The sequence below is a fragment of the Gekko japonicus genome, unplaced genomic scaffold (assembly GCF_001447785.1).
Source record: "Gekko japonicus isolate JY-2015 unplaced genomic scaffold, Gekko_japonicus_V1.1 scaffold303, whole genome shotgun sequence".
Classification (NCBI taxonomy): Eukaryota; Metazoa; Chordata; class Lepidosauria; order Squamata; family Gekkonidae; genus Gekko; species Gekko japonicus.
The window spans coordinates 731,584-755,881 of NW_015169180.1; the positions used below are offsets into that span (position 1 = coordinate 731,584).

Below are 24,298 nucleotides of genomic sequence, written 5' to 3' on the forward strand. Positions count from 1 at the left end.
GAGAGGCAATAGATATGTCCCAATGGCCTTAAAAGCCTTAAATGCAAAATCTAGTTTACAATTTCTATATGGCGCTTCCATTTGGATAAGCGCAATTAACCAATCAGCAGAGGGTTTAAAATCCTTTTTTTGTGTGTGGAAAATCCTTGGACTCCCTAATTGTGTCCCATACGCTGCGATCTGTCTTGAAACTGGCCAGATGCTGCTGGAAACTCGGGCCTGGCTTCTGACCATCAAATTCTGGCTGTGCCTTCTGTTTAATCCTGACCCAAATTCCTTTACCTTTTTAATGCTGACAGATCATTATGAACCTAATTGGCTGAAATTAGTCCCCCCCAAAATTTAGGTCCTTAAGAATACATCTAGATCCACTTTACTTATCATCTGCCTCCACAATATTTTATACAATTAAACGCAGGCTTCTAGATATTCAATTTCAGCACCTGACTGAGGCAGCCAGGAAAACCTGTTCCCCAGTTCATCTGGGATTATCCCAGACACTGGGCCAGACAGCTACTTATTTTTGTTCTCTAACTGATCACCATCAAAGAAGGGCATTTATATTAGCCAGATTTAACGTATTGCCATCGGCCATCTTCTCTGGAAGATGCCAAAAAATCCCCTATGAATTTAGGCAATGCCCCTGCGGTCAGGGTGCTATCGAATCTGTTTCCCATGTTCTTTTAAATTGTCCATTTTATACTAAGTGTGTGGCCCTAGTAAAGGTAATGTAATTAGTAGTTGTACAAATGTAAACCACTCAGAGCCCTTAGGGGGTGAGCGGTCTATAAATGAATGTAAATAAATAAATAAATAAGATTCAAGGAAAATTTCTGGACACCCTTCTTTTTACATGGCATGGTCTTCCTGAGAGTATCAAGGTCCAGTTGCTACTCTCTGGGCAAAACGCTTCTATAACTTTTAATGTTGCTTGTTTTCTTCAATCTGTAATTCGAACCAGGGAAACTATTAATTGATCAGTTCTTTTTTGTTGGCTGTTCGACAGCCATACCTTTGATGTATTCCTAAATTTTAATGTTATCTTATCTCTTACATGCCAATAAAGGTTGTCTGTCTGCCTTACTACAGATCTTCCTTGTGCACAGGTTGTGAGCTTCTCATAACACTGATTTATAAGTTGCTGTACTTTTGGAAAGGCAGGAAAGAAATGTTTTCAAAAAGAATGATGGAAAGAAAATCATGACAATGCACCAGAATCATTAGGACTGGCAATCATACTGGGCTGGTATCATCTTTTCTTCAAGAATCTAATGTTGAGTAGTTTAAGAGCATGTACGGGCTGGGGTGAGGAGGTTAACAGACAGTTTTTCCTATATCCTGTGAATTATCAAGAAGTTTAGAGTATACCCTCGGGGGAATTTTTCTTTCAATCTGCTATGCATTCTAATTCACCAGCACTCTTTTTGTCTGGGATCGAACAAGCAAAAAATATAGTGAGTATGCTGAAGAATACATATTTAAATGGACAGGAAAAGTCAAGACATAGCTCTCTGTTTCTTTGAAGCAGGTGGGTGGAATAGAAGGTCACTGCATCACTATCCATAAAGCTCAACTGGATTTGGCAGATCGCTTGTGATCAAAATGTGATGAAGTTATGAAAAGGGAGAAGATGGCTTGAAAATTGTGGATGATGACAGCTTAGTGTGTCATTAAGTAAAATTGAAGTAATGTATATCATTACTCTGCCTACCAATCCGTTTTGGTTAACACAAAAAGCAGGAGTGCAGATTCACCACTTTGAACATGAAATTGATGGCAGACAGCTGCATTTCCAGTGTCCTTGCAAGGTTCTTTCCTATGTATTTTTCCCCTCCAAGAATTACGCTAAGTGAAGGCACACTATTTTTTGCATACTGCTAGGAGCACAAAGGGATGTTAAGATTAATCATTAATTGAACTCTGGGGATACATGGGGAGCTAAGTACTCCCCCACACACCACAAACTGATGGTTTGAATAAATAAGCATAACATAGTTAAACTGCAATCCAGCGAACAGTAAGAAGTATTTAGGGTCCATTAAAATAAATGTATATCTAGAATGCTGCCTAGCTGTGGGGTGGAGATATAGCAACTTTGGAATATAAATGGATGCTGTGTTATAAAAGTTATGCTCTGTTTGAGTACTGGCCAGCTACACTCTGACCTACATACAGACAGTGGGAAGCAATGAATTCCCTCATTGCTTGGGCAGAACAGTCCCTGATACTAAAGATAATGTGGATCTCCTGCCCCAAGATAAATCCTTCAAAAACATGGTGGCTTAGATCTCGCCTTCCCCTCCTGGCTGTTGCCCAAAGTACCCCTTGTCCTTCTGTTCCTGAAGGATGGAAGGACACCAGGAACAACATGCACATGGAGCCAGAGGTCTGCTCACAATGATTCACCCACAGAAATGTCAGGTGGGTTGCACTGTTGATTGTAATATAGTAAGGTAATAAAACATTTAGAATTAAAAGAAGCCCAGAAAATTCTGTTTTGAAGAACACCAGGAAACCTATAGCTGTAGCTGGACAAGGAAAAGTGTCTGCCTCCAGAATCATGTTATTATTATTTTTTTGATGTTGCAAAGTCCCCATTTGTCCATAACCCAGACTTTACATGTTTTACATGGCGAATAAATTTCACTTGCATTTGCCCATTTTTAAGATTCACAAGCTAAGTAGCAGTAGAGGAATAGGATTTTACCTCAATTAAATTGTATAAAGCTATTGCAGATATAATGGTGCCAGTGTGTGTTTATTTGTGATAGAAGACTGTCACCATATACTAAGATAATATTTTACAAATTCTAAATTAGCTCCTGTCACTTAAAAGACTTTCAGATTATGGGTGCCTTTTTGTTGCTTACAATTGTTTTCTTTTCTATTCCTTAAATCTTAAATTCTAAATCACCCCCCTCCCTCTCTCCATCCCTCCCTCTCTTACAGGCAGTGTCTGATCTTAAATCATATAGATTGCTTACTCCATGCACTCAGAGTTCACATACTTGATTAAAAGGTGCTGCTCAGAAAAGGCATTAATGGATGTTGCTGGGGAAAGGTGCTTTGAAGCTGGTGTCTGTCTCAGTGAATACAGGGCTAGGAACAGCAATCCTGCACAACTAGGGATGGGCAGGAACCGAAACACAAAGCAAAATTCGTCATGAACTTCCACAAACTTCTAAAGCAGTTTGTGGATAGAGCAGAAAGCAGGGGTTTAAAGGGATTCTGAATACTTTTAAACCCCTGCTTTCTATTCCCTGCTAATGCCGCAAAAAACAGCTGTTTTGGGCTGTCTTTTGTGGTCCCTTTAAACTATAGAGCCTGTTTGATGTAGTGGTTAAGAATAGTGGACTCTAGTCTGTTGAAATGGGTTTCATTCCCCACTCCTCCACATGAAGCCAACTGGGTGACCTTGGGTCAGTCACAGTTCTCTCAGAGCTGTTCTCTCAAGAGCAGTTCTCTCAGAGCTCTCTCAACCCCAACTACCTCACAGAGTGTCTGTTGTGGGGAGAGGAGGGGAAGTTGATTATTAGCCACTCAGACTCCAAGTGAAGGACGGGGTATAAAACCAATTCTTCTCCTCCTTCTCTTTCTCCTCTGCACAAGAAAGCCCCAAAGACAGCTGAGTTGTGGGGAGCAGAGCTCAGCTGTTTTTCGGGCTTTCTGCAAGCCCCCTCTAAAGGAACTGTGGTGCCGAATGGAGTTTGCAGGGTAATGAAACACGAACTGGTTCAGTTCACAAACAAACCTCCCGGTTCATTTTGGTTTGTGGTTTAGCCATGAACCATGAACCACATTTTCCATTTTTTGCCCATCCCTATGCACAACTCTTTTTAATTAAGGAGTATTCAAAACACTAACAGGAAACATCAGGTACAGTTAGGGTTGCCAACTCCAGCTTGGCAAATTCCTGGAGATTTGGGGGTAATGCCTGGGGAAGGGAAAGCTTAGAGAGAGAAGGGAGCTCAGTGGGGATGTGGTGCCATATATTCTGTCCTCTGAATCCGCCATTTACTCGAGATCAGTTGTGGGAAACCTCCAAGCCATACTTGGAAGTTGGCAACCATAGGTAAAATCCTCAGGGAGCCCACTGTACAGCCCCCAAGATTTCACAGACAAAATTAGCGACATTTGTGTAGCATCTCCATTTTCATAAAGATAATTTCCATAAAGATCCTTCCCTGAGGCTGAAATTGTCTGCCTTTCATCCATTTAAAAGTTAGAAGGGTGTATGTTCTTTTTGTAAAGATTCTACAGTAGGCTACCAATGGTTCAAAATACAACTAACAAGGTGCAGGACTATGGTTGTTTCCCCTCATTTTCACTGGGTTTTCCCTCCATTGGGTTTTCTTTGTTGTTCTGCATTGATTTTCCTCCCTTTAGTGCTCAGTTCATTTTCTGGTCACTCTTTCATCTTTCCTTGGGTTTTCTGAGAGTGCCTTTGTGCTGATTTTCCCCTTGTTTCTCTTCCAAGCTGAAGGTAATTCAAAAGTACAGATTCCCTTGGATTTCCCCCCACCCTTTTGCTACCCCTCAAAGGTCATTCTCCTGCCCACATCGAGGACATTCTGCCCACTCTGCACCTTCCGACCAAAACCCTGCAGCAAAAACCTACCGAGGTGGTTCTTTCCGAAAGGCCGCATCAATGCCAGCCGTGGGATCGCCAGTGCATCCCCGGTCCCCGGCCGAACTGTGCATGTTCAGACATGTGCAGTTCGGCAGCCTCCCACTCCCAATCGTCTCTTCCTCCCCGGCATCTGATCGTGCCGGGGAGCAATGGCGCCACAGCTCAGGGGATCTGTGGGATCCCGCCGTGGCGTCTCTATTTTGGTGCGGCTTTTAAAAGCCGCACTTTGGCCCGTTTTTTTCCTGCCGTGTGGCAGGGACCTTGGATCACTGAATTAAAAAAAAAATGGGGGAAAGTTAAAAAGGAGCTGCATGAGGTTTAGTTCCCTGCTGGTATTGACTTGAAAGGGAGATTGGAGAGGAGGCAAACAGCAGCATTCTCAGTGCAAAAAAAAGGGGGGATTTCAATGCATGCAAACAAAATAAAACTGGGGATCATCAGCACAGAATGAAATTGACATGAGATGTAAAGAGACAGAGAGATAGACTGGGATGGGAAGTCTAAAGCTTTGAAAACATTTTTTCCCCTTTCATGCTTTAGTGAACAAAGTGGGGGGGGGACCATTTTGGCAGAAGCCTGACATTAAAATGGCGGCTGAACCACATGAACCTTCTGCAAACCGCCAAACTTAAGAATCACTTGGGATCGATCCATTTAGAGGAGAAAGTGTAAGCCACACAGGACATTCTCTAATAAACTGCCAAGATTACAACCAGTGTGCAGGATCAAATTAGAGAATCACAAAGAGAAAATCAGGCAAATTTGCAAGGAAGGGAAGGAAATTAGCATTGCTATGCAGCTGCGCTAGGGCACTGGTAAAAATCCACATTCCCATTTTTTTTCTCAATTTAGTGGCACAAAACTAAAGCTCTTTAGAGCTTCTGCTAGAGGAATCCTCACTCATATAAATTGAAGCCCTGTGCAAAGCATGGTGGAGTTGCAGCTAACTTTGCACAGGTGCCTGCGTGTGCACACACACACAAACACGTTGCAAGCAACCACAGCTTGCAATGCTAGTGTCAGTGGGTTCTACCATGCATTCTGTACACTCAACATGTTCCCCCATATTATGAGATCATGTGACTCCCATTTTTCACAGTGGCTGATAACACAGTGGAGAACCCCCTAGTGCTTGGCAATATGGAAAATGGGGCTTTGCAGCTGCTTGTCAGTTTCATTAAAAGTCTGGTCATTTTCAACAGTGTGTTTTGCCCCTTGCCATGGGTTCCTTTCTCTTCCCTTTTCATTCAATGAACTAACACTAAAATGCATATGCAAAACTTGAACCACGAAGATTTAAATAGAAGGTGCTTGCTGGATCCTACTGTGCAGCTATGATAGGGCAATTGCATAAATTAAAAAACAAACTTTGGACACACACACCCCATTAAAAGTGACATTCCACCCCAATTTAGAAAAGTGCATTTTTAAAATTGTAGCTGCAGAATAAATACACTGGAGGAAAAAGATTGGTGCATAAGACAGGCACAGAATCCAAAGTCAAGATTAAAGGTTTACTGCTCTGAAAATATGCAGTAAAATGTGCATGTGTAATGGGCCTATGATATAGGAAACGGACAGTGTTATCCTAAGAACACCTCTTCTGGGAGTAAATCCCATTGAAGAAAGTAGGATTTACTTCTGAGTAGATGTGCTTAGGCTTGCTCCCTATGGTTCAAATACGGTAATTCCTTAGACATAAAGGTTACTGAACCAGGCTGTTGTGAACATGGAGGGCGGAGTGGAGAAGGGAAAAGGAAATGCAAGCTTGAAACTTAACCTAGTGAGGTGCTTCCATGTCTATGTCATCCCTCCCCCAAAGTAATAAAGTAAAATCCAGTAACTTTTTCTTCTCCAGTAGGTTTTTCAGTGCCCCATTTAGATCAGTACCACTATTTTCTCTAAGATTAGCCTGTGTACTCTAGGCCTGAGTGATGCTCCTAGTGGATACACACCTCTCAACATTTTACAGATGAGAACAGGGAAACTCCTGGACACAATGGAGTGGGACTGTGGGTGAAATGTGGCCACTTAGCATCATGGCCTGCTAGGCAAGGCCAACACAAGCCAGAGTCTAATGTGCCACCAAAAAAGCTTAAAGTAAAGCTGAATGCAAGTCCAGATAGCAAAGACTTGAAGCATGTCTGATATACAAAAATTGCACTACACATAGAAGGCATTGGTCCAGTTTTACAGCTGAGGAACACTAAAGCACAGTAGGGTTGCCAGGTCATGCCAGGTCATGCCTGGCAACTGGCAGGAGGATCGGGGTTGGGACATAGAGGTATGATATCCTCTGTGCTGCTACGTCACTTTTAGGGAAACCTGGGGAATGATATAGGGTAGCTCCAGGGCTTTTGTTTGTTTGTTTGTTTTTGGTTTGGAAAAAGAGGTGCCAGATCTCTCAAGAGGGAAATTACGTTTTCAATCTGTATACTGAAAACTCATGAGCTTTTAAACATTTTAAAAATAATCTTGTTGAAGAGGTTCCGGAACTCTGTGCGTTCCCCCAGAAACAAAGTCCTGGGTAGCTCTAGGAATTGCTGGAAACTCTGTGGTAAAACCAGAATCCTCAGTGATTCTTAGAGCTCTCTGCATCATTTCCAAGTTTTCCCCAGAAGTGATGTAGTGACACACAGGACAATGACATTAAAAGGGGGGGAGAAAATCTCCCCCTTCTGCTTGGCAGGGTATGTAGATGATGGCATATCTACACCCCTCTCTGTTGAAGACTTAAACACCAGTCTTACAGTGCCAGCACCCCAGCAAATACATACATTTACTTCCCCACCCAACAATACTCCATTTCCCTGATTGTGTTTTCAATACCGCAGCTAGGTGCTCAAAAGTGGGAGGAAAAATGCATCAGAATATGTACAGAGTGCCTTTTGCTCACCACTGAACTACTGGAGCATCTTCTTTCTCCATAGAATTCAGAAGGAGGTACTCTCTGAGCACACAGGTTGGATTTCAAGTATCAGGGCTGAACCTGTAATCCTTTCCTTCTCCTCACAACAAATATGGTACTTGATTCCTCTCCCCCCCGCTTCCCCTCACTTGTCCCAATTATTTCCCCCCTTCCTTTCTTTATTACTAGCACAGTAGAAGACAGTCCACTTTCATTAATGTATCAGTAAATTAAAGAGAGAAGAGCCAACACCAGCATTTATCCTGTTCTCTATACTTTCAAGTTTCCATTGAAGCTGCAGTTGGCTTTTGCCCAGCCTTGGTGGCTGAGAGAAATGGAAGGAGATAGCCAATAATAAAAGCTCTAATTTGCATTTGAGACTGAAGATTTCCATGAGGAAATCTCAGGGGGTGGGGGAAGTAAATTTTTTTTTTACTTTTTATGGTAGTTTTGTCTTAGTAGGATTTTCAAAGATATATCTGGCCAAAAATATAGGGGTGTATTTTTTGGCATAAAGAGTTTTATATACAGGTTGAGGAGCAGGTTCCTTGCAATGCCTACTCTGAGTTTCAGAATGAAGAATAAAATTAAATTGAGAAATTACTTTAAAATCTGGATTGTTAGAGCATAAATATTTTAATGGGGCTGGAATACTCGTTGGCAGTAGCCCAGTACTCAGGCATCTTAGTGAAGAAAACACTCTGATGGCTCCTTACGGGATGCTGTCTCACATGCTGTTCTACCTATGTGGCATGAATTGGACTATACCAAAATAGTATCTGAAAGACAGAAGTGCGTCATAACAAGGCACAGTTGAATGATACAGTTGAAAGAGGGGGGGAAAGAATAAATATTCTTGACTTATGGCACTTGTACACATTTGCCTGGCAAACAAAGGTTCCCCCCCACCCCACATACACACAATAGAGCTTGCAGGTTGACTGTAATGCATGAATGTGGGGCATTGCCTCAGCTGAGCTATGCTTATTCAAATCTGCTGAGGGTCAAACTAGCTGGAGGAAGGGAACAACCAGTGCTGGGGTTACTGTGATTAAGTGGAAGATGGAGAAGGGTTTGGTACCTCCTTCCTCTTGACAGCAGTTCTCTGTGTAAATGCTCCAATCTATTGCATTGAGATGTTTGCCACATACCTTGTAGTTATGCCTTTTAAGAAAACACGAGACGTTGTTGAGAAAGAAACCCATTTATTAAATGCAAAGCAGGTAGTCAAATGTGCTGCATAGCTTTTGATCCAGCAGAGATCCACTCTGCCCTTTTGAAGCCACAAAAACACCTTTTCAACTTAAAACACTAAGATTCATTTGTTTGAACTGTCTTTGGCAGGGCTTGCATGGCAAACCAGGCCCACGGGGACAACGAGGACCAACAGTATGTACTTTGCATTCTTCTCTCCATCTCCCTCCCTCAATGTTATTGCATGCATTTCCATATTAATTCATTTCTTTGCAGTGTTTGAAACGTTGAGCTTTACATTCTGTTGTACTGCAATACACATTTTGTTTAAAAAAAATGAAACATCATGTATATCTTATACTCATTAGGGACCACGTGGGTCAAGAGGCCCTAGAGGCCCAACTGGAAAACCTGGCCCAAAGGTAATTTGACAGAATCTACACACCAGTTTTACAGCTAACGATTCCTATTAATGCTAATGTACATTGCATCTCTGAATTATTATTATTTTTTGCTTCTTTTTCAGGGCACTTCAGGCAACGATGGACCGCCTGGTCCACCAGGTGAAAGGGTATGTAAGGAGTACTTTTTTATTTAATTTGTTGCTCGCTTTTTTCTTATCAGTATCTTCCTTGTATAATTTTTACAGTCATTTTCCTGTGAATCAGAAATGTCCAGGTGTATGGGTGGGAGTATTCAAATATATAAATTGTATATATTCTGTATAAAGTAAACAAAAAAAGAGAAAAAACCCTTTTAAAATATTTTTGAGTTTTTTGATCAGCACTATCTTCAACATTTCATATTAAATTCAATTTTTTCCTGCATTCATTTTTATCTATTTATTACTTTTCATTTTTAAAAATTACCACATCCTAAGCTATTGGAGCAGGTGATTAAAAAACAGGAAAATTGCCACAAATCCATAGCTAGACATTTCTGCTCACTGTACAACACTGAGTAGAATGTGTTGCTTATTGTTAAAGTACAGTTGATTACCAGTCCAGTTAATACAATCTATCATTGTAAAGGCAGATTGTGACTTCCAAGAAGAAGATGGTAGGACCTAATTCACAGGTTCTTGCAGTGGCATCGGTTTGGCATACATAGCTTGTTTACTGCATCACTGGATGTGCCGTATCACGTCATATCAGCATCTGCAACACCCAGAAAAGTTAATGTTGGCTGTGGGATATTTCATATTGTAAAGGTAGCAAGCTTGTAATATGATCCCACCAACAGCTTGTACACCCTGATGGGTGAGAGTGGCTTTCACAAATGGGCATAGCTTTCTGTCAGATCCAGAATTAATCTATTAGATGTCCAGGAATTCAGACAAATCTCCTAGATCAGTTCTGGGTCTGCATCAATCCTCTGTAGGCTCTAATAGACTCCTGATAATGCTGTGACCAACTATACTGCTCCCGGATAGACTGATGCCTACCTGCTAATTTAATCATCCAGGAGCACAGAGGTTCGAGTCCTCAATGAGTGCTGTGACACTGATCTGAAAATATCTAGCAATCTATCACTGTAAAGGCAGATCGTGACTTCCAAGAAGAAAATGGTAGGACCTAATTCACAGGTTCTTCCAGTGGCATCAGTTTGGCATACATAGCTTGTTTACTGCATCACTGGATGTGCTGTATTGTGTCATATCAGCATCTGCAACACCTAGAAAAGTTAATGTTGGCTGTGGGATATTTCATATTGTAAAGGTAGCAAGCTTGTAATATGATCCCACCAACAGCTTGTACACCCTGATGGGTGAGAGTGGCTTTCACAAATGGGCATAGCTTTCTGTCAGATCCAGAATTAATCTATTAGATGTCCAGGAATTGAGACAAATCTCCTAGATCAGTTCTGGGTCTGCATCAATCCTCTGTAGGCTCTAATAGACTCCTGATAATGCTGTGACCAACTATACTGCTCCCGGATAGACTGATGCCTACCTGCTAATTTAATCATCCAGGAGCACAGAGGTTCGAGTCCTCAATGAGTGCTGTGACACTGATCTGAAAATATCTAGGGCAAGCACTTGTATTATGATGTCATGTTATGGGGTGGAATTTACCAGTGGAAAGGACCAGGGTATTTTGGACTTTCTTGGGTCTGTCTCTCAAATTCCCCATAAAAATCATGTTGAACTAGATTCAGTTGCTGCCAGCTCTGTGGACAAATATGAATTCTGTCCTTATTCCTAATCTGGGAACCATATGCTGGCTGTGCAGCCAACTGTGATTTTAATTGTGGGCTCCCTCTGCCATGTCAACTTCTAGGGGATGAATTGATGTTCAGCATGGCTTGAAGATCCCTGAAACACAGAGGGCCAATATGCCAGAGTTGGCACAAGAATCGTGGTTGGTCTTAAGGATGTTTTTGCCCCTCTAGATAGGAGCAAATGAGCATACAGTTCTGCTTATGACTGCCTGTCAGTCTTGATCCATACTCCTGCCAATTATCTAAATAGGCTAAGGACAAAACCATCTCAGAGCTGCATTGGAACTTTACAGATGGTGCACTTTGCCCAAACGTTTGCCCCACCCAGCCCTCGATTACAATGTGTGGTTCAATTTCTCTCCGAAGCCCTGTATTTACACTTCCTCATGGTGCCATTTATCTGCTTTCAGTTGCTGTCTGTATCTGAACTAGAACAACCCCAGAGAAGTCCTATTGGGAATGAGTCCAGCTCACTTGCTGCCATTTAAAATTAACAAGATCATATACCAGAAAAGCTTGAAGTTGCTCCCCTAGAACTAATTGTATCACCCTGTTGTGCTCCTTGTGTTACTTTAATCCAGGCTGCAGCTGACAGTACTCTGACTACCTACAGAAAATGACAATGAGCCATTTGCAGGAGATTTCTCCATTCTGTATTCAGTTTATTCCATCCCACTCAAGTACTAACAAAACACTCTCATCTTTTTCATAAACATCTCTACCCTATAGTGAATGGTATGTGATTTTTGCATTAGTATGCAAAGGTAAACATCTAAGCCCTGATTTTAAAAAAAGTGTTTCACAAAAGCAATGCTAATACTTTTATCTGGGAAGCTTTCAACTTATGCAGAGAAATGTGTAAGAAATCCATGAGAAATACAGCTCATAGTTAATAAACTACTCATCTCTTTTCAACCCGGTCCATAAGCATCATCCATATGGTCCCAGAGGCAGTCCCTGTGCTTTGTAATCCCTCTTGGCAATGAAAGTCCTGCTGGGAGACTGGTAGTTGAGAAGAATAGTAGCTGATACAGCTAAAGTGCATTAAGAGTACACCTAAAAATATACAAGTAGGAGTGACATGTAACATGTGTTTGCAAGTATGTGCATCATACTTGGCTACAGCTTCCTTTTTACCATACACATGGTGGTCTCATTCTCTGTGATGAGTGAAAAATGTCCCCTGTAGGTAAATTGTGGGAGATAGGGTTAAAAATAAAATAAAAACCACACATGCTTGTTTGCACTCGGCCAGCAGTATGAAATAGTTATTAGGAGAGAGAGCTTTTGCCCTTAATAGCTAATAGTATACATTTGTTTATTCATTTATTTCAATAAATGGCAAGAAGTTGAGATTAATCATTAGAAAAAGTCTGGGTTCCCTCAAAAGCACAAATGTTTACCTAATCCAAAGTAACATCTGCTATTTTAAAAAAACCCAGAAGTATAATTTTGTATGATGGAGTTATATACTGTCATTTATAATTATTACTTGCTATAGGCCTCCTTGCAGATACTCTTATGGAGAGGTGGGATATATATGTTTTAAATAAATATGTTTTCATAGTTATATCCTCCCCCATTTATTTAATATAACTTTGTACAGTGTGGTATACCACAGAGAATTATGGGATTTTCCCCTCCTCCATGAATCTTCTTTTTCATCTGTATCCACAAACATATAAACTCTGATTTTGGTCGGGGAAAGAAACTGAGGGGAATGGGTAACTGATAAGAAACAGTAAAGGGAATCCATAGAACTGAGAAACTGTATTTGGTACGCAGGAAGTCTTGAACAGGGAAATGTTTTTGTGGTCCCCTTAGCAGTAAGTATCCACGTACTCTTGACTGAGGCTGTTCACAAAAAAAGCAAATTCCCCCCTAAAATACCTCGTTTTAGACGGCCATTTTCAATCCATATGTTCTTAACCTTTCAATCTGTGATCACTGAAATAAATATTTTTTTAAAAAAACAACAACAACAACACCACAGTAATGAACCATGAGATCCTGGTATTGACCAGAGCTTTGTTTTCCGATGAGGCATCAGTTTGAGGGTCCCGAATCAGTAATACATTTTCAAGTAAAAATTGAGGGTGTTTCCCACCCCCCTTCATTAAAATAGGTTATAATTTGATAATCAGAAATGGAAGAGGAAGTAATGTACAAACAAGAGAGAAATCTGATTGTCTACAACATGTAGTCTTGTTTCAGAATAAGCACCAAAACAGGCTGCTAACATTCATTGAACTTTTTAAAAAATTAGATATTTAGACATCTCCTCCTTTAAGGTGATTTTAACTTCAGGGTTGTTGGGTTTTTTCTTTGTATGCGGTCTTCTATGCCTTCATTTGTTTTCAGCTGTACTGCTGTCAGCTGGGTATAGGAACTGTAGATAGTATTACAAAACCTCTTCTGAGCAGCCACCTGGCTGAGCATGAACCATATATAAATGATAATCACAATTTAGCAGGATACAGGCTCATTTTTTGTCTCCTCGTGCATGCAGAATGCTTTCTTTCAGAATGTTTTCCCATACATTTCTCCAGTTCCAAGAGACAGCTGTAAATATGGCTTTCTCCATGCATTTAATTGAATTCCAGATTCAAGGGAGAAGAGTTTAAAGGATTTTGAGATGGTGTTCTTAGGATTGGCCCTTCCATAAAGCAAGGTAGAGTAATTGCTTAAGGGCAGAAGAAGAAGGTGGCAGACTGTAGTTGCCAACCTTCAGATCTGTGTGTCATTTTTTAAAACAAATGAGTTGAAGAATCCCCCCCACCCATTTCTGGGAGGGGCTGTGGTTTAGTGGTACAGCACATGCCTTTCAACCAGAAGTTCCCATGTTCAGCCTGTGGAATGTTCAGTTAAAGGATCTCAGATATCAGCAACAACCTTTTTGTGCCTGAGTGAAATTCTGCTGGAACTTGTGGGCACTCAATGAAATTGCTGAGCAGTCAGGTTAGCACAGATAAAAGGAAGTACTTTTTCACCCAAAGAGTGATTAAGACATGGAATTCACTACCACAGGAGGTGGTGGTGGCTACAAGCATGGATGACTTCAAGAGGGAATTAGATAAACATATGGAACAAAGATCCATCAGTGGCTATTAGCCACAAGGTATAGATAGGAACTCTGTGGCAAATGATGCTCTGTATTCTTGGTGCTGGGGGAGCAACAGTGGGAGAGCTTCTAGTGTCCTGGCCCCACTAATTGACCTCCTGATGACACCTGGTATTTTTGGCCACTGTGTGACAGAGTGTTGGACTGGATGGGCCATTGGCCTGATCCAACATTGGCTTCTCTTATGTTCTTATGGCTAATACAGGGGGAGACTAGGGGTTTGAATCCCAGGGTCCTGGTCACTTTGAGGACTCATGGAGCTGGGCAGGTCATGTGATTTGTTTTCAGGGGATGTTTTGATATGAAGAGGACAGATAGAATCTTTGTCAGGTATCTGTGGTGGTTCTTGACAGAGCTATTGCTGGTCAGACTTGGTGGACATATTGTTCTCAGATATGATTAGAGACCACATTATGCTGAAATTAAGCAGTTATGGATATTATCGGTGCTAGAATAAATGACTGCCTGAGAATCCTTTGGAAGACACCTTAAATTATTTGATGGAAGAAATTTAGATATAAAATATAATAAATAAAATGCAATTGACTTTTCTCATATGAGCATATTACCTTAGGTGTGTGAAATGTCTTAAGGTTTATTCCAAGTACTCTTTATTTCCTGGATCCTGGTTTGTCACTGAAATTACTAACATAATTTTGGCAGCTGATACCATATAAAAACTAGAGATCGGTGCTAGGATAAAAGACTCCCTGAGAATCCTTTGGAAGACACCTTAAATTCTTTGATGGAAGAAATTTAGATATGTCCCGCCCCTTGTAATAAATAAAATGCAATTGACTTTTCTCATATGAGCATATTACCTTAGGTGTGTGAAATGTCTTAAGGTTTATTCCAAGTACTCTTTATTTCCTGGATCCTGGTTTGTCACTGAAATTACTAACATAATTTTGGCAGCTGATACCATATAAAAACTAGAGATCTCTCACCAAATGGAAATAGACAAATCTTGTGTTGTGCCCTCAGTATAAAGGCATTTAGCCTATGACTGTACCTTTCTGTGTTTCAGTGTCCTTGCAGTAACAAAAATATTTTCCACTGTTAGTTTTTTCTCCACTCATTTATTAATGTATTGATTTTAATATATTTTTACAGATTTTAGTTACACATTATTGCTTGTGGATAGTAATATGGCATTTGTCGTGCATTATTTGACAATAGTTTGCAGTAAACGGATAGTTTATTATCAGATTTTGCTATATTTTTAAAACTGTTTGGGCACTTGCCTAACATAGAAGTGATTTACAGTGTAATCCTAAACAGAGTTATGCTTCTCAATGTCCATTGAAATTTCTGCATTGGTTTGTTCTGCTATAAATGTAAATAAATACATGGCATCGCAACATTTTCTGTAAAATGTTTGGACTGCCCCCATGGTGGCAGTAACAGGGATAGTAATGGCATTAATAATAATAACATTTGCATTTGATTGTTTTATTGATATTAGGGACCACAAGGGCCTCAGGGGCCAGTTGGCTTCCCTGGACCAAAGGGACCTCCTGTAAGTATTTTCTTTTCTTTCTTTTTTAATGCAGCAGCTATGTGGCCAGCAAGGCATAGAATGTGATGGAAATAAACCCTAATGATTAAGAATTATTTATCAGTACATTAGGTGGCCTTGGCAAGGCTTAAAATTCGAGAAAGTAGTTTAAAATATTTATATGAAGAACAGCCAATAGAAGTAAGCTAAATCTTTTGTTCCAAATCCCTTCACCCTAGTGTACATGTGTATGTTCAAACACATATATCAGGCCGAACACATAACTATAACTGATGCAAAACATGGTTCAAGCTTTTGAGCTCACCAAACCTGTCTATCAGGCTACAAGTTTCAAAATTTAAAAAGATAGAGGTGTAAGAAGCAGATTTCTGGGCCATGATGATGTCAATGACTGCCAGCCCAATCCTGTGCCTGTTTACTAAGAAGTGAGTTGGAATTATTTTCAGCAAAACTTCATATCCATTAACTATGCATATGATTGCAATTTAGGTGTGTAGTGAAGGAAAGGGGAAGGGTGGATCTCTGGTTGTACCGCCCAAGAGCAGTCATGCAGAGGTGATGCTTGTAAGAACCAGTGCCTCTTCCTGGGTGGCTTGTTCACATGGCTGTTGGTTTGCAGTTGCCTCTTTTCACAATATCATTGTAAATGGTCCCTGCTTTGAGACAGCAGGTCTCACTAACAGTACCTGTCTGGGTGCTACCTGTCTGCGAAACATAGGAGGTATGAAGGAGAATCACTTGTGAAGAATGTAGCAATTGTCCCATACCAGGCATTCTGTGTGTATCACGTGAATAGCTATTCCAGAATCAGCTCAGAGAAGCTCAACCATGAGCCAAGTGGCAGAGCACATTAGATGATTTCCCCCCCTAGGATATAAAAGTATTTAAAATCGTGGAGTGACAGCCCAGGGCCAACAGAAGATGTGCTTTGTATCCAATAGTGAGTGGAGAAATGAATTCAGACATGAAATTAGCCTGAAGCAGTTCTCTGTTTAGTGAGTGTAGCTCAAAATGGGCAAGTTTTGCAATGTAACTAAGATTAGAAAAAAATGTTTGCTGAGAAACATGGTAATGGCACTAGAAAATGATTGACAAACAACAAAATTGTATAGATAAAAATCAAGATACGAAAGCTGAATGACAGAATCCTGCAGCTATAGTATGTAAAATGGCTCTTATTGATGCTGCTTCTTTTTGCCATTGTTGCCATCAAAGTTGAAATCCTCCCTTTGTCACTTTGTGTGTTATGTCATACAATATGATAGCACACTGCTGTAAATGTTGTGTGCGCTCTGAATAAAGTTATTGCAGGCTAAGGTAAGATATTGGGAATTTTCTACATTCGGCAGAGTGAATCTCTCTGCTTGATGACCTGAGGCCACTAGAGGTCACTCTCTATCTCTGTTATGTCAATCGTAACAAAAAAAAAGTGTAGAAATTAATGGGAAAGTACGCAATCTTCTCTTGGCAGACTATCACCAAAATGCATGTGCTACACACACTGACTAGGTTATTGACTTTAAAATGCTGTATTCATAAATGAAGCTGAAGCATTCACTGACTTGGAATAACGTGTAGCCTCTCAAAACTTTTAGGGTCCCATTTGCGGCATTGATCAGTTTTGTTCAAATCAATAGGCTTCGCTGTTTCTTTCTCCGTAATGCAATTCTTTTGGAAGAAAGAGAAACCTCTTTTAAGTCCCTCTTCTAGATGAGTTAGCACTGGTGTGTTGGATGGGTCTGTAGCCAGCCTGAAATTATATTGATCCAACAGCCATTTGCTCTGACTGTATTTGGGTTGCAGAATGGCATTATGAGAACTATTTTTGTAGTCTCGTTTAATACTAGCTTTTGGAATTTATATGGCCAGTGAACCCATGGCTTAGTGGTAGACCATCTGTTCTGCATGTAGACAGCCCCAGGTTTAATCCTTGACATCCCAGATAAAATGATCAGATTGCAGGTGACATAAAAGTCTGTTCTTTTCCTGAGAACCTGGAGAGCCATTGCCATTTAGAACCGACAGTTTTGACCACTGTCTGTGACTCTTTATGAGGCTGCTTTGTACATTCATGTATGTGTATATCATCGTAATACAGAAGGAAACACCATTTAGAACCCTGCAAGGGGAAGGAATGCAGTAGGCTGTGGATGCAATTTAAAGATGAAAAGCGGTAGCTGGAGAGAGGGTTAAATGCACACCTATCCTATTGCTTCTTACTTCTACATCTCTCCCTTCTGAAGCAGGGTTTTTCCCTTTTAAAAAAAAGATGGAGCTCACACTAACTCAGCTTAGAGGGAACACTGGCCCTGAGCATCAGCCAATCCTCAGGAAAAATGAAGTGAAGTGTGTGTGTGGGTGGGAATTGGCAGAAATCACTTCCCCCTCTTGTGTAAATGGAAATACAATTCCTTTGGGAGAACTGCATGGTGGGAAAAATACCAAGGGATTCTGAGTAGTGTTATAAAATTTGCTAAACAATCCTAAATTTATACAAATTTTATTATATTTGTTTCATTTACAAATGTGTGAGGAGATCAAGCTGGAAGAAAGTGATGCCTGTCGTAGGCATCTACCATCTGATTCCCAGAGAGAACAGCATCAATCCTCAGGAAAAGTGAAGTGAAGTGTGGGGGGGAGAATTTGGCAGAAATCACTTCTCCCTCTTGTGTAAATGGAAATACAGTTCCTTTGGGAGACCTGCATGGTGGGAAAAATACCAAGGGATTCTGGGTAGTGTTATAAAATTTGCTATACATCTGAAATTTATACAAATTTTATTATATTTGTTTCATTTACAAATGTGTGAGGAGATCAAGCTGGAAGAAAGTGACGCCTGTCATAGGCAGCAAGACAGCTAATCTACCATCTGATTCCCAGAGAGAACAGCTGTTTCACCCCTCCCCTTTCCCTGCATAAACCTGTCCAGCCGCTTACAGTACAATTCTATTGTAGCTCAAAAAGGAAAAGAAAACTGCTCATCCTTCTTTCTGATTCTCTGGGTTTTCCCATTCAAACTTTACCCTTCTCACTGTTAAGAAAGGATGTTTCTTAAGAGTTCTAGTAATAAGTACCCATTCAGAAAGTATCAACTAATTATCCCAACCATGAACATGCAAACAGCTCATAAAGCTGCAGTAGCAGTACACATGAAAGAAAGCTTGTTATGGAGTATAGCCACAATTGCTAGGCATGATGGCATCATCTTTTCAAAACCAGAAATGTCTGTGAGACTTCCCTCCCCCCTTTCTTATTGTAGGGTCCTCCTGGGAAGGATGGTTTGCCTGGACATCCAGGACAGCGAGGTGAAACTGTAAGTGGACTCATATTGTTTTATATGATATTGTTATTGAAATGCATGTAATAAATGTGAATGGAACATTCTTCTGTTGCTTAATGAACTGGGAGAGAGACCTTATTCCCAGTGTATTAGAAACTTGGGCATTTTAAAGACCTCCCGAGCACCTGAATTTTCATTAATTGTTGCTTTTTCTGGGTGATTTCACACATGCATAGTCAACTACTTCATGGTTTAATGTGAAGGAGCCATTGCAGTTCTGAAAATGCTTCAAGCAGTACTTCTCAATGGGAGGAGTTTTGGGTAGGGATGATCGCAAACTGGGATAATGCACTTTAGTTCAGTTTGTGCTTCCTGGCATGCCTGGTTCACCAACCATGAACCATCACAAACTTTTAGGGGCTAAATGAACTGGTTTGGTTTGTGAGGTTCGTGACTTGATAGAATACTCCCTGGTGTGCTAGAGACACCAAACTCAAAGTGCTTTTTGGTGAAATGACCATCTGGGCTCAATAGAACAACTCGATAAACTTCAGCTAACTTTCTTTCACAAAATACTTGCTTTACCACCATGCATAGCTTCCATAGTTGTATGATTTGAACTGGGCCTTCCAAATATTTCAAGATTGGAAAGCCATAGTCAGTTTTAAGTACAAACTGTCAAATTCCAAAGATCTCCCAGTTTTCACCATATCAGCAGCTCATGAGCACCGTTAGTCAAAATGGAATAGAACTGTGGACATGAAAGCAGACCAGCATTACATATAAAGAAGCTGCTTAAACAGCACTGGTACTCTCTCCAAGAAGACACTGCATAGAAATGCCCCTGCTCCATCTGGGAATTAAATGCTCTACACAATTTGATCTGCCTCACTACCTCAATATGCTGGCAGTTCCAAAACTGAAGCAGTCATATATGATCACACACTGTAATGTACTGCCAACAGCCCAGATGAAGGGCCATTTCCTTAAGATACCTCCAGACCAGCACTTTTGTGACTGTCCTTTGGCAGTGGTTGATTCATTGTCCCATACCTTTTTCTACTGTCCAAAGTACGCAACAGCCAGAGAGGGATTTCTTAGAAAATTGCTACTGAAGTACTTGACCATTCCTGATACTTCAAGATTAAGACTACTTCTGAGTAGCCTCTGCAAAAGCTATATTGTGGATGTGGCAAACTTTTGTTTTACTGTGATTTTTAATTCTTAAAATTGGTTTTATAGTGTATGGGCTGTTAAAACATGAATAAACTGAACTGGAGGGCAGGTAGACAGGAGTCAGTTGGAGTTCCCTAGCGAGTTTGGTGTCTCTAGATTCCACAGGATCCATTCTATACACTCTTGAATCTCCTGAACCTGAACCTGTCAAATGACCACCTGCCTAAGTTGCTAGTACACTTGACTAGCTTAAGTTCATGCAGTTCCATCATTCACACAGCCTCTATATTTAATTCTGTATATTCAGTAGATTTGATACGGACAAAGAAAAGCCTGTTAACCTACAGGTGGGCACAGGTGATTGCATTGGTGGTGAGATGGAGGTTTTAAAAGAGGCTGGTACAATAGAATTATCATTTCCTGCAGTGTGCATTTCTCACACACATTTTGTCTGACTCACAGTGTCATATCTGATTAAACTGTCATATCTGCTGAACTTAGCATGTCCATGGTGATTACATCATTTGTGCCACCTCTGTGCTTAGTTCTGCATATTTCATACATTGGCCTTGAACAGGAAAAAAAAAGCTTGTATAAGTGCTATGAATGTGAACACTAATGATGACTGCATGCATCATATGTTATGACCATACCCCCCTCAATTCTCTGAGAGAAAAAGAAACCTGTTGTATGCCTCCAGCCTTTAGCTTATGCTTTAACACACACATTATTGATTAGGTCCTGAAACAGATTGCTGCTTTCCACAAAGAAGTCATAGATATTCCCCAAAAGAGTTCCACAGCCCCTTTTCCACTGTGATTGTCACTAGCTGATGGGGAAACAAGTTACTGAGGTAACTAACAGAAAGCAACTCTTTATGCAGATTTGTAACAGTGGTCAGAGGAAACAGTAGGAAGAATGGCCTGGAGAATAGTCTGAAAACTCATCCTGTAGTTATGTTGCTGAAGGCAGACAGACCTGACCACTTATTACAGAAATAGCACAAGGCACTGTAGACACACTTTGGAAAATCTCAGGTTTCATCCAAACCTCCACAAGGTTCAAAAGAAACACTGAGATATAGAAGTGAAGGAACGATGCAATTATTTCTCTTTCATCGTATTGTACATCACCCCTTATATAGTAAGGGAAATCCCAATTAACCATATGTTGTATATTCCCAACTATTAGGGCACAGATAGGCTTCAGCATCAAAGATGGACAAGCAATAGGAGAAATAGATGGTTTTCAAGTAAACCAGCAGTGGAGAGGTTGCCCAAGCCTTCCACCACCCACCACTTTCCCACCTGTAATGCTTTTGGCTCTTCCACTTTGCCGTACAAAATGTGCTAAATGTACACCTGGAACCCTGGGTTGAAAGGGGTTAGGGAAAGTCATTGCAGTTGAGAAGGACAGTTCTCTCCTGCATGCTGCTCTTTTTCTTTTTTCCTTGCAAATTGTAGTGTCTCTCCCTGCCACTTTCACCTTTTGTCACTGGACTATGGTTCTCAGGCCTATGTCTGTCAGTTCTTTCCTGAGAAGAAAACAGGGCAGTTTGGTGAAAGGAGAGTCTCCATGTGACCATTAGAGCAGGAGCTTTTGGGATATGGCAATTCTCAAAATGTCTAGGAAGACATTTTATAGGCACACAGAAGAATATACCTGAGAGAATATTGTGTACACACATATATACATTTTATATAATACACTGTTCCATAGTATTGCTGATTGCTTTCTTTCAAATAGCTGAGTTGCCACAAGGCTATAGGGTCCATCTTCTGGTGGTGGCTCCAGTAGATTTGTATGAAAATACCTCAAAACTAGAGTAGAACTGAACTTTCCCTGAAGCAAAATTTCAACGCAAAACTGTGGCACAATACGTGAGGAATGATGATGAAGCTTACAGAATTTTGATGAGACCAATGAATTTCCCCAAGGTGTCCCTCATACCCATGCCTAAGAGCCTTAGAAACATGTAATCTAAGTTGCTAGTACACTTGACAAACGGGAGACCCCCATGCATCTTGATCTGCTGTTCCTTCACCTCCGCACTCATCTTTGCCACTTTCCCAATCAATTTTCTTTCCCCTCTCCTTTAACTAATAATTTGTCTGCCTTTCCTGGTTGATTTTCATGTATTTCTGCATAGCACTATTTGCTTGTCTGCTTTTAACACAACTGCCTGAATGTCTGCAACATATATTTGAATTGAGCTCTGAGCTCATTTATGCAATCAGAGTCATCCAATCAGTTTGATAAAGTGTGATCTGTGAAACTGACACTTCGAACCACACCACTGGATGAACTAACCTCAGAATGACTGGAAATGATAGCTCTCTGAAAGAGACTTCAGTATTCTATGTTTAAGTGTGCACACTGATAATGAAACAGCAATCCTTATTCTTAGAGAAGATTAATGCCCTGAGAGTACTCTTTGCTTGTCACATGTTCAACAGTAATATAGAAATCTGTGTAATATGCAAAAGTACGATATTATAACCACATTTATTTCTTCCACAGGGATTCCAAGGGAAAACTGGCCCACCAGGCCCTGGTGGAGTTGTTGGACCTCAGGTACATTGTATCATCTAACTTTACCTTTGTAGACCTTTACCTTTGTCTCCTTTCTCCATGGTCGGGGACAGAGAGTGGCGCTGGGCGAGAGGGTCTCCCCGTGGTACCCACTAGAATGTGGAGTGCCGCAGGGCGTGATCCTCTTGCCAATGTTATTTAACATATATATGCACCCCCTCACCCAGTTAATCCAAAGTTATGGGCTAGGCTGCCATCAGTATGCTGATGACACTCAGCTTTATTTGTTAATGGATGGCCATCCATCCTCCGTTCCTGGAAATGTGGCTGAGGCTTTGGATGCTGTGGCTGGATGGTTGCAGCAGAGTCAACTGAAGTTAAATCCATCAAAGACGGAGGTCCTGTACCTGGGTCATGGGGGTTTGGAGGTGGGCACCAGGCTTCCCACCTTGGAAGGGACACCTCTGGTGCCAGCCCAGTCGGTGAGGAGCCTGGGAGTAACACTGGATACCTCCTTATCTATGGAGGCCCAGGTTGCTGCAGTTGCCAGATCTGTATTTTTCCATCTTAGGCAGATCGGGCTACTGAAGCCCTATCTCCCCACCCCCAGGACTTTGCTACGGTGACCCATGCAATGGTCACTTCCAGGCTTGATTACTGCAACTCACTCTATGCAGGCTTACCCTTGAAGTTGATCTGGAAATTACAGCTGGTACAAAATGCAGCGGCACACCTGCTGATGTCGATGCCTGTGCAGGCCCACGTTTGGCATGTTCTCTGTCAGCTGCACTGGTTGCCGGTTGAGTACCAGATCCACTTCAAGGCATTGGTAATTACCTTCAAAGCCTTATACGGCTTGGGACCAACATACCTAAGGGACCGCCTCTTCCCATATATGCCCCGGAGAGCGTTATGCTCTGAGAGTCAACATCTCCTGGTGATCCCTGGCCCAAAGGAAGTCCTTCTAGCCTGGGCAAGGGCTTTTTCTGCCCTGGCCCCCACCTGGTGGAACACGCTCCCTCTTGAGATCAGGGCCCTGCGGGAACTTATGCAATTCTGTAGGGCCTGCAAGATAGAACTGTTCCGCCAGGCCTTTGGCTGAGGCAGCAGGCGTCCACATATGGCCCCTCGGAGGTTGCGGTCTCCCACCTACTGATAACTGGCCATACCTAGTTACATCAATGGGCCAGATTCTCCCTATGACAAGCATGACTACCGATTATATATGTTTTAATGTGTTTAAAATTTTATTGTATTTATTACAATGTTGTAACCAGCCCTGACCCCGTTTACGGGATGGGAGGGATATAGATGCGAAAAATAAATAAATAATAAATAGACAGTGGAAATAACATTTAGTGTGGGTGCCCCTTTCACACAACAGTCCCACAAACGTTGACCCAGGGTACAGCCTAACATATCTATTGAGAAGGTTCTCAATACAATAGTATGTCAGCCTGACATTTACATCTGACCATTTGGCAACATGTTTCTCAAGTAGCCAATATGATGTTTGTTGATTTGCCACTAGGGGTGCTCTAACACCCATCAGCTCTGTTGCAAGCTGGGAGCCAATCCCTGGATTGGCAGTTCTGCTGTTCACAGCTGGCGTGACTCTGTTTGCTGGGCCCCTTGCAACAGTATGGTACAGTATGTACAGTATGGTACCATGCAGTGGAATATATTTTCTCCCTAGGGAGAAAAAGGGAGAGGGTAAG

At 41.2% G+C, this 24,298-nt stretch overlaps 1 protein-coding gene across 1 annotated transcript in view; it reads left to right on the plus strand.

Moving 5' to 3' along the window:
• COL11A1 (collagen, type XI, alpha 1) overlaps positions 1–24,298 on the plus strand; it is a 362,318-nt gene that overhangs the window by 212,802 nt on the left and 125,218 nt on the right. The window contains exons 34-39 of the mRNA XM_015416098.1: positions 8,883–8,927; positions 9,101–9,154; positions 9,259–9,303; positions 15,539–15,592; positions 18,852–18,905; positions 22,569–22,622. Of these exons, the coding sequence (XP_015271584.1) occupies positions 8,883–8,927; positions 9,101–9,154; positions 9,259–9,303; positions 15,539–15,592; positions 18,852–18,905; positions 22,569–22,622 (306 nt within the window). The remainder of the gene's footprint in view (positions 1–8,882; positions 8,928–9,100; positions 9,155–9,258; positions 9,304–15,538; positions 15,593–18,851; positions 18,906–22,568; positions 22,623–24,298) is intronic.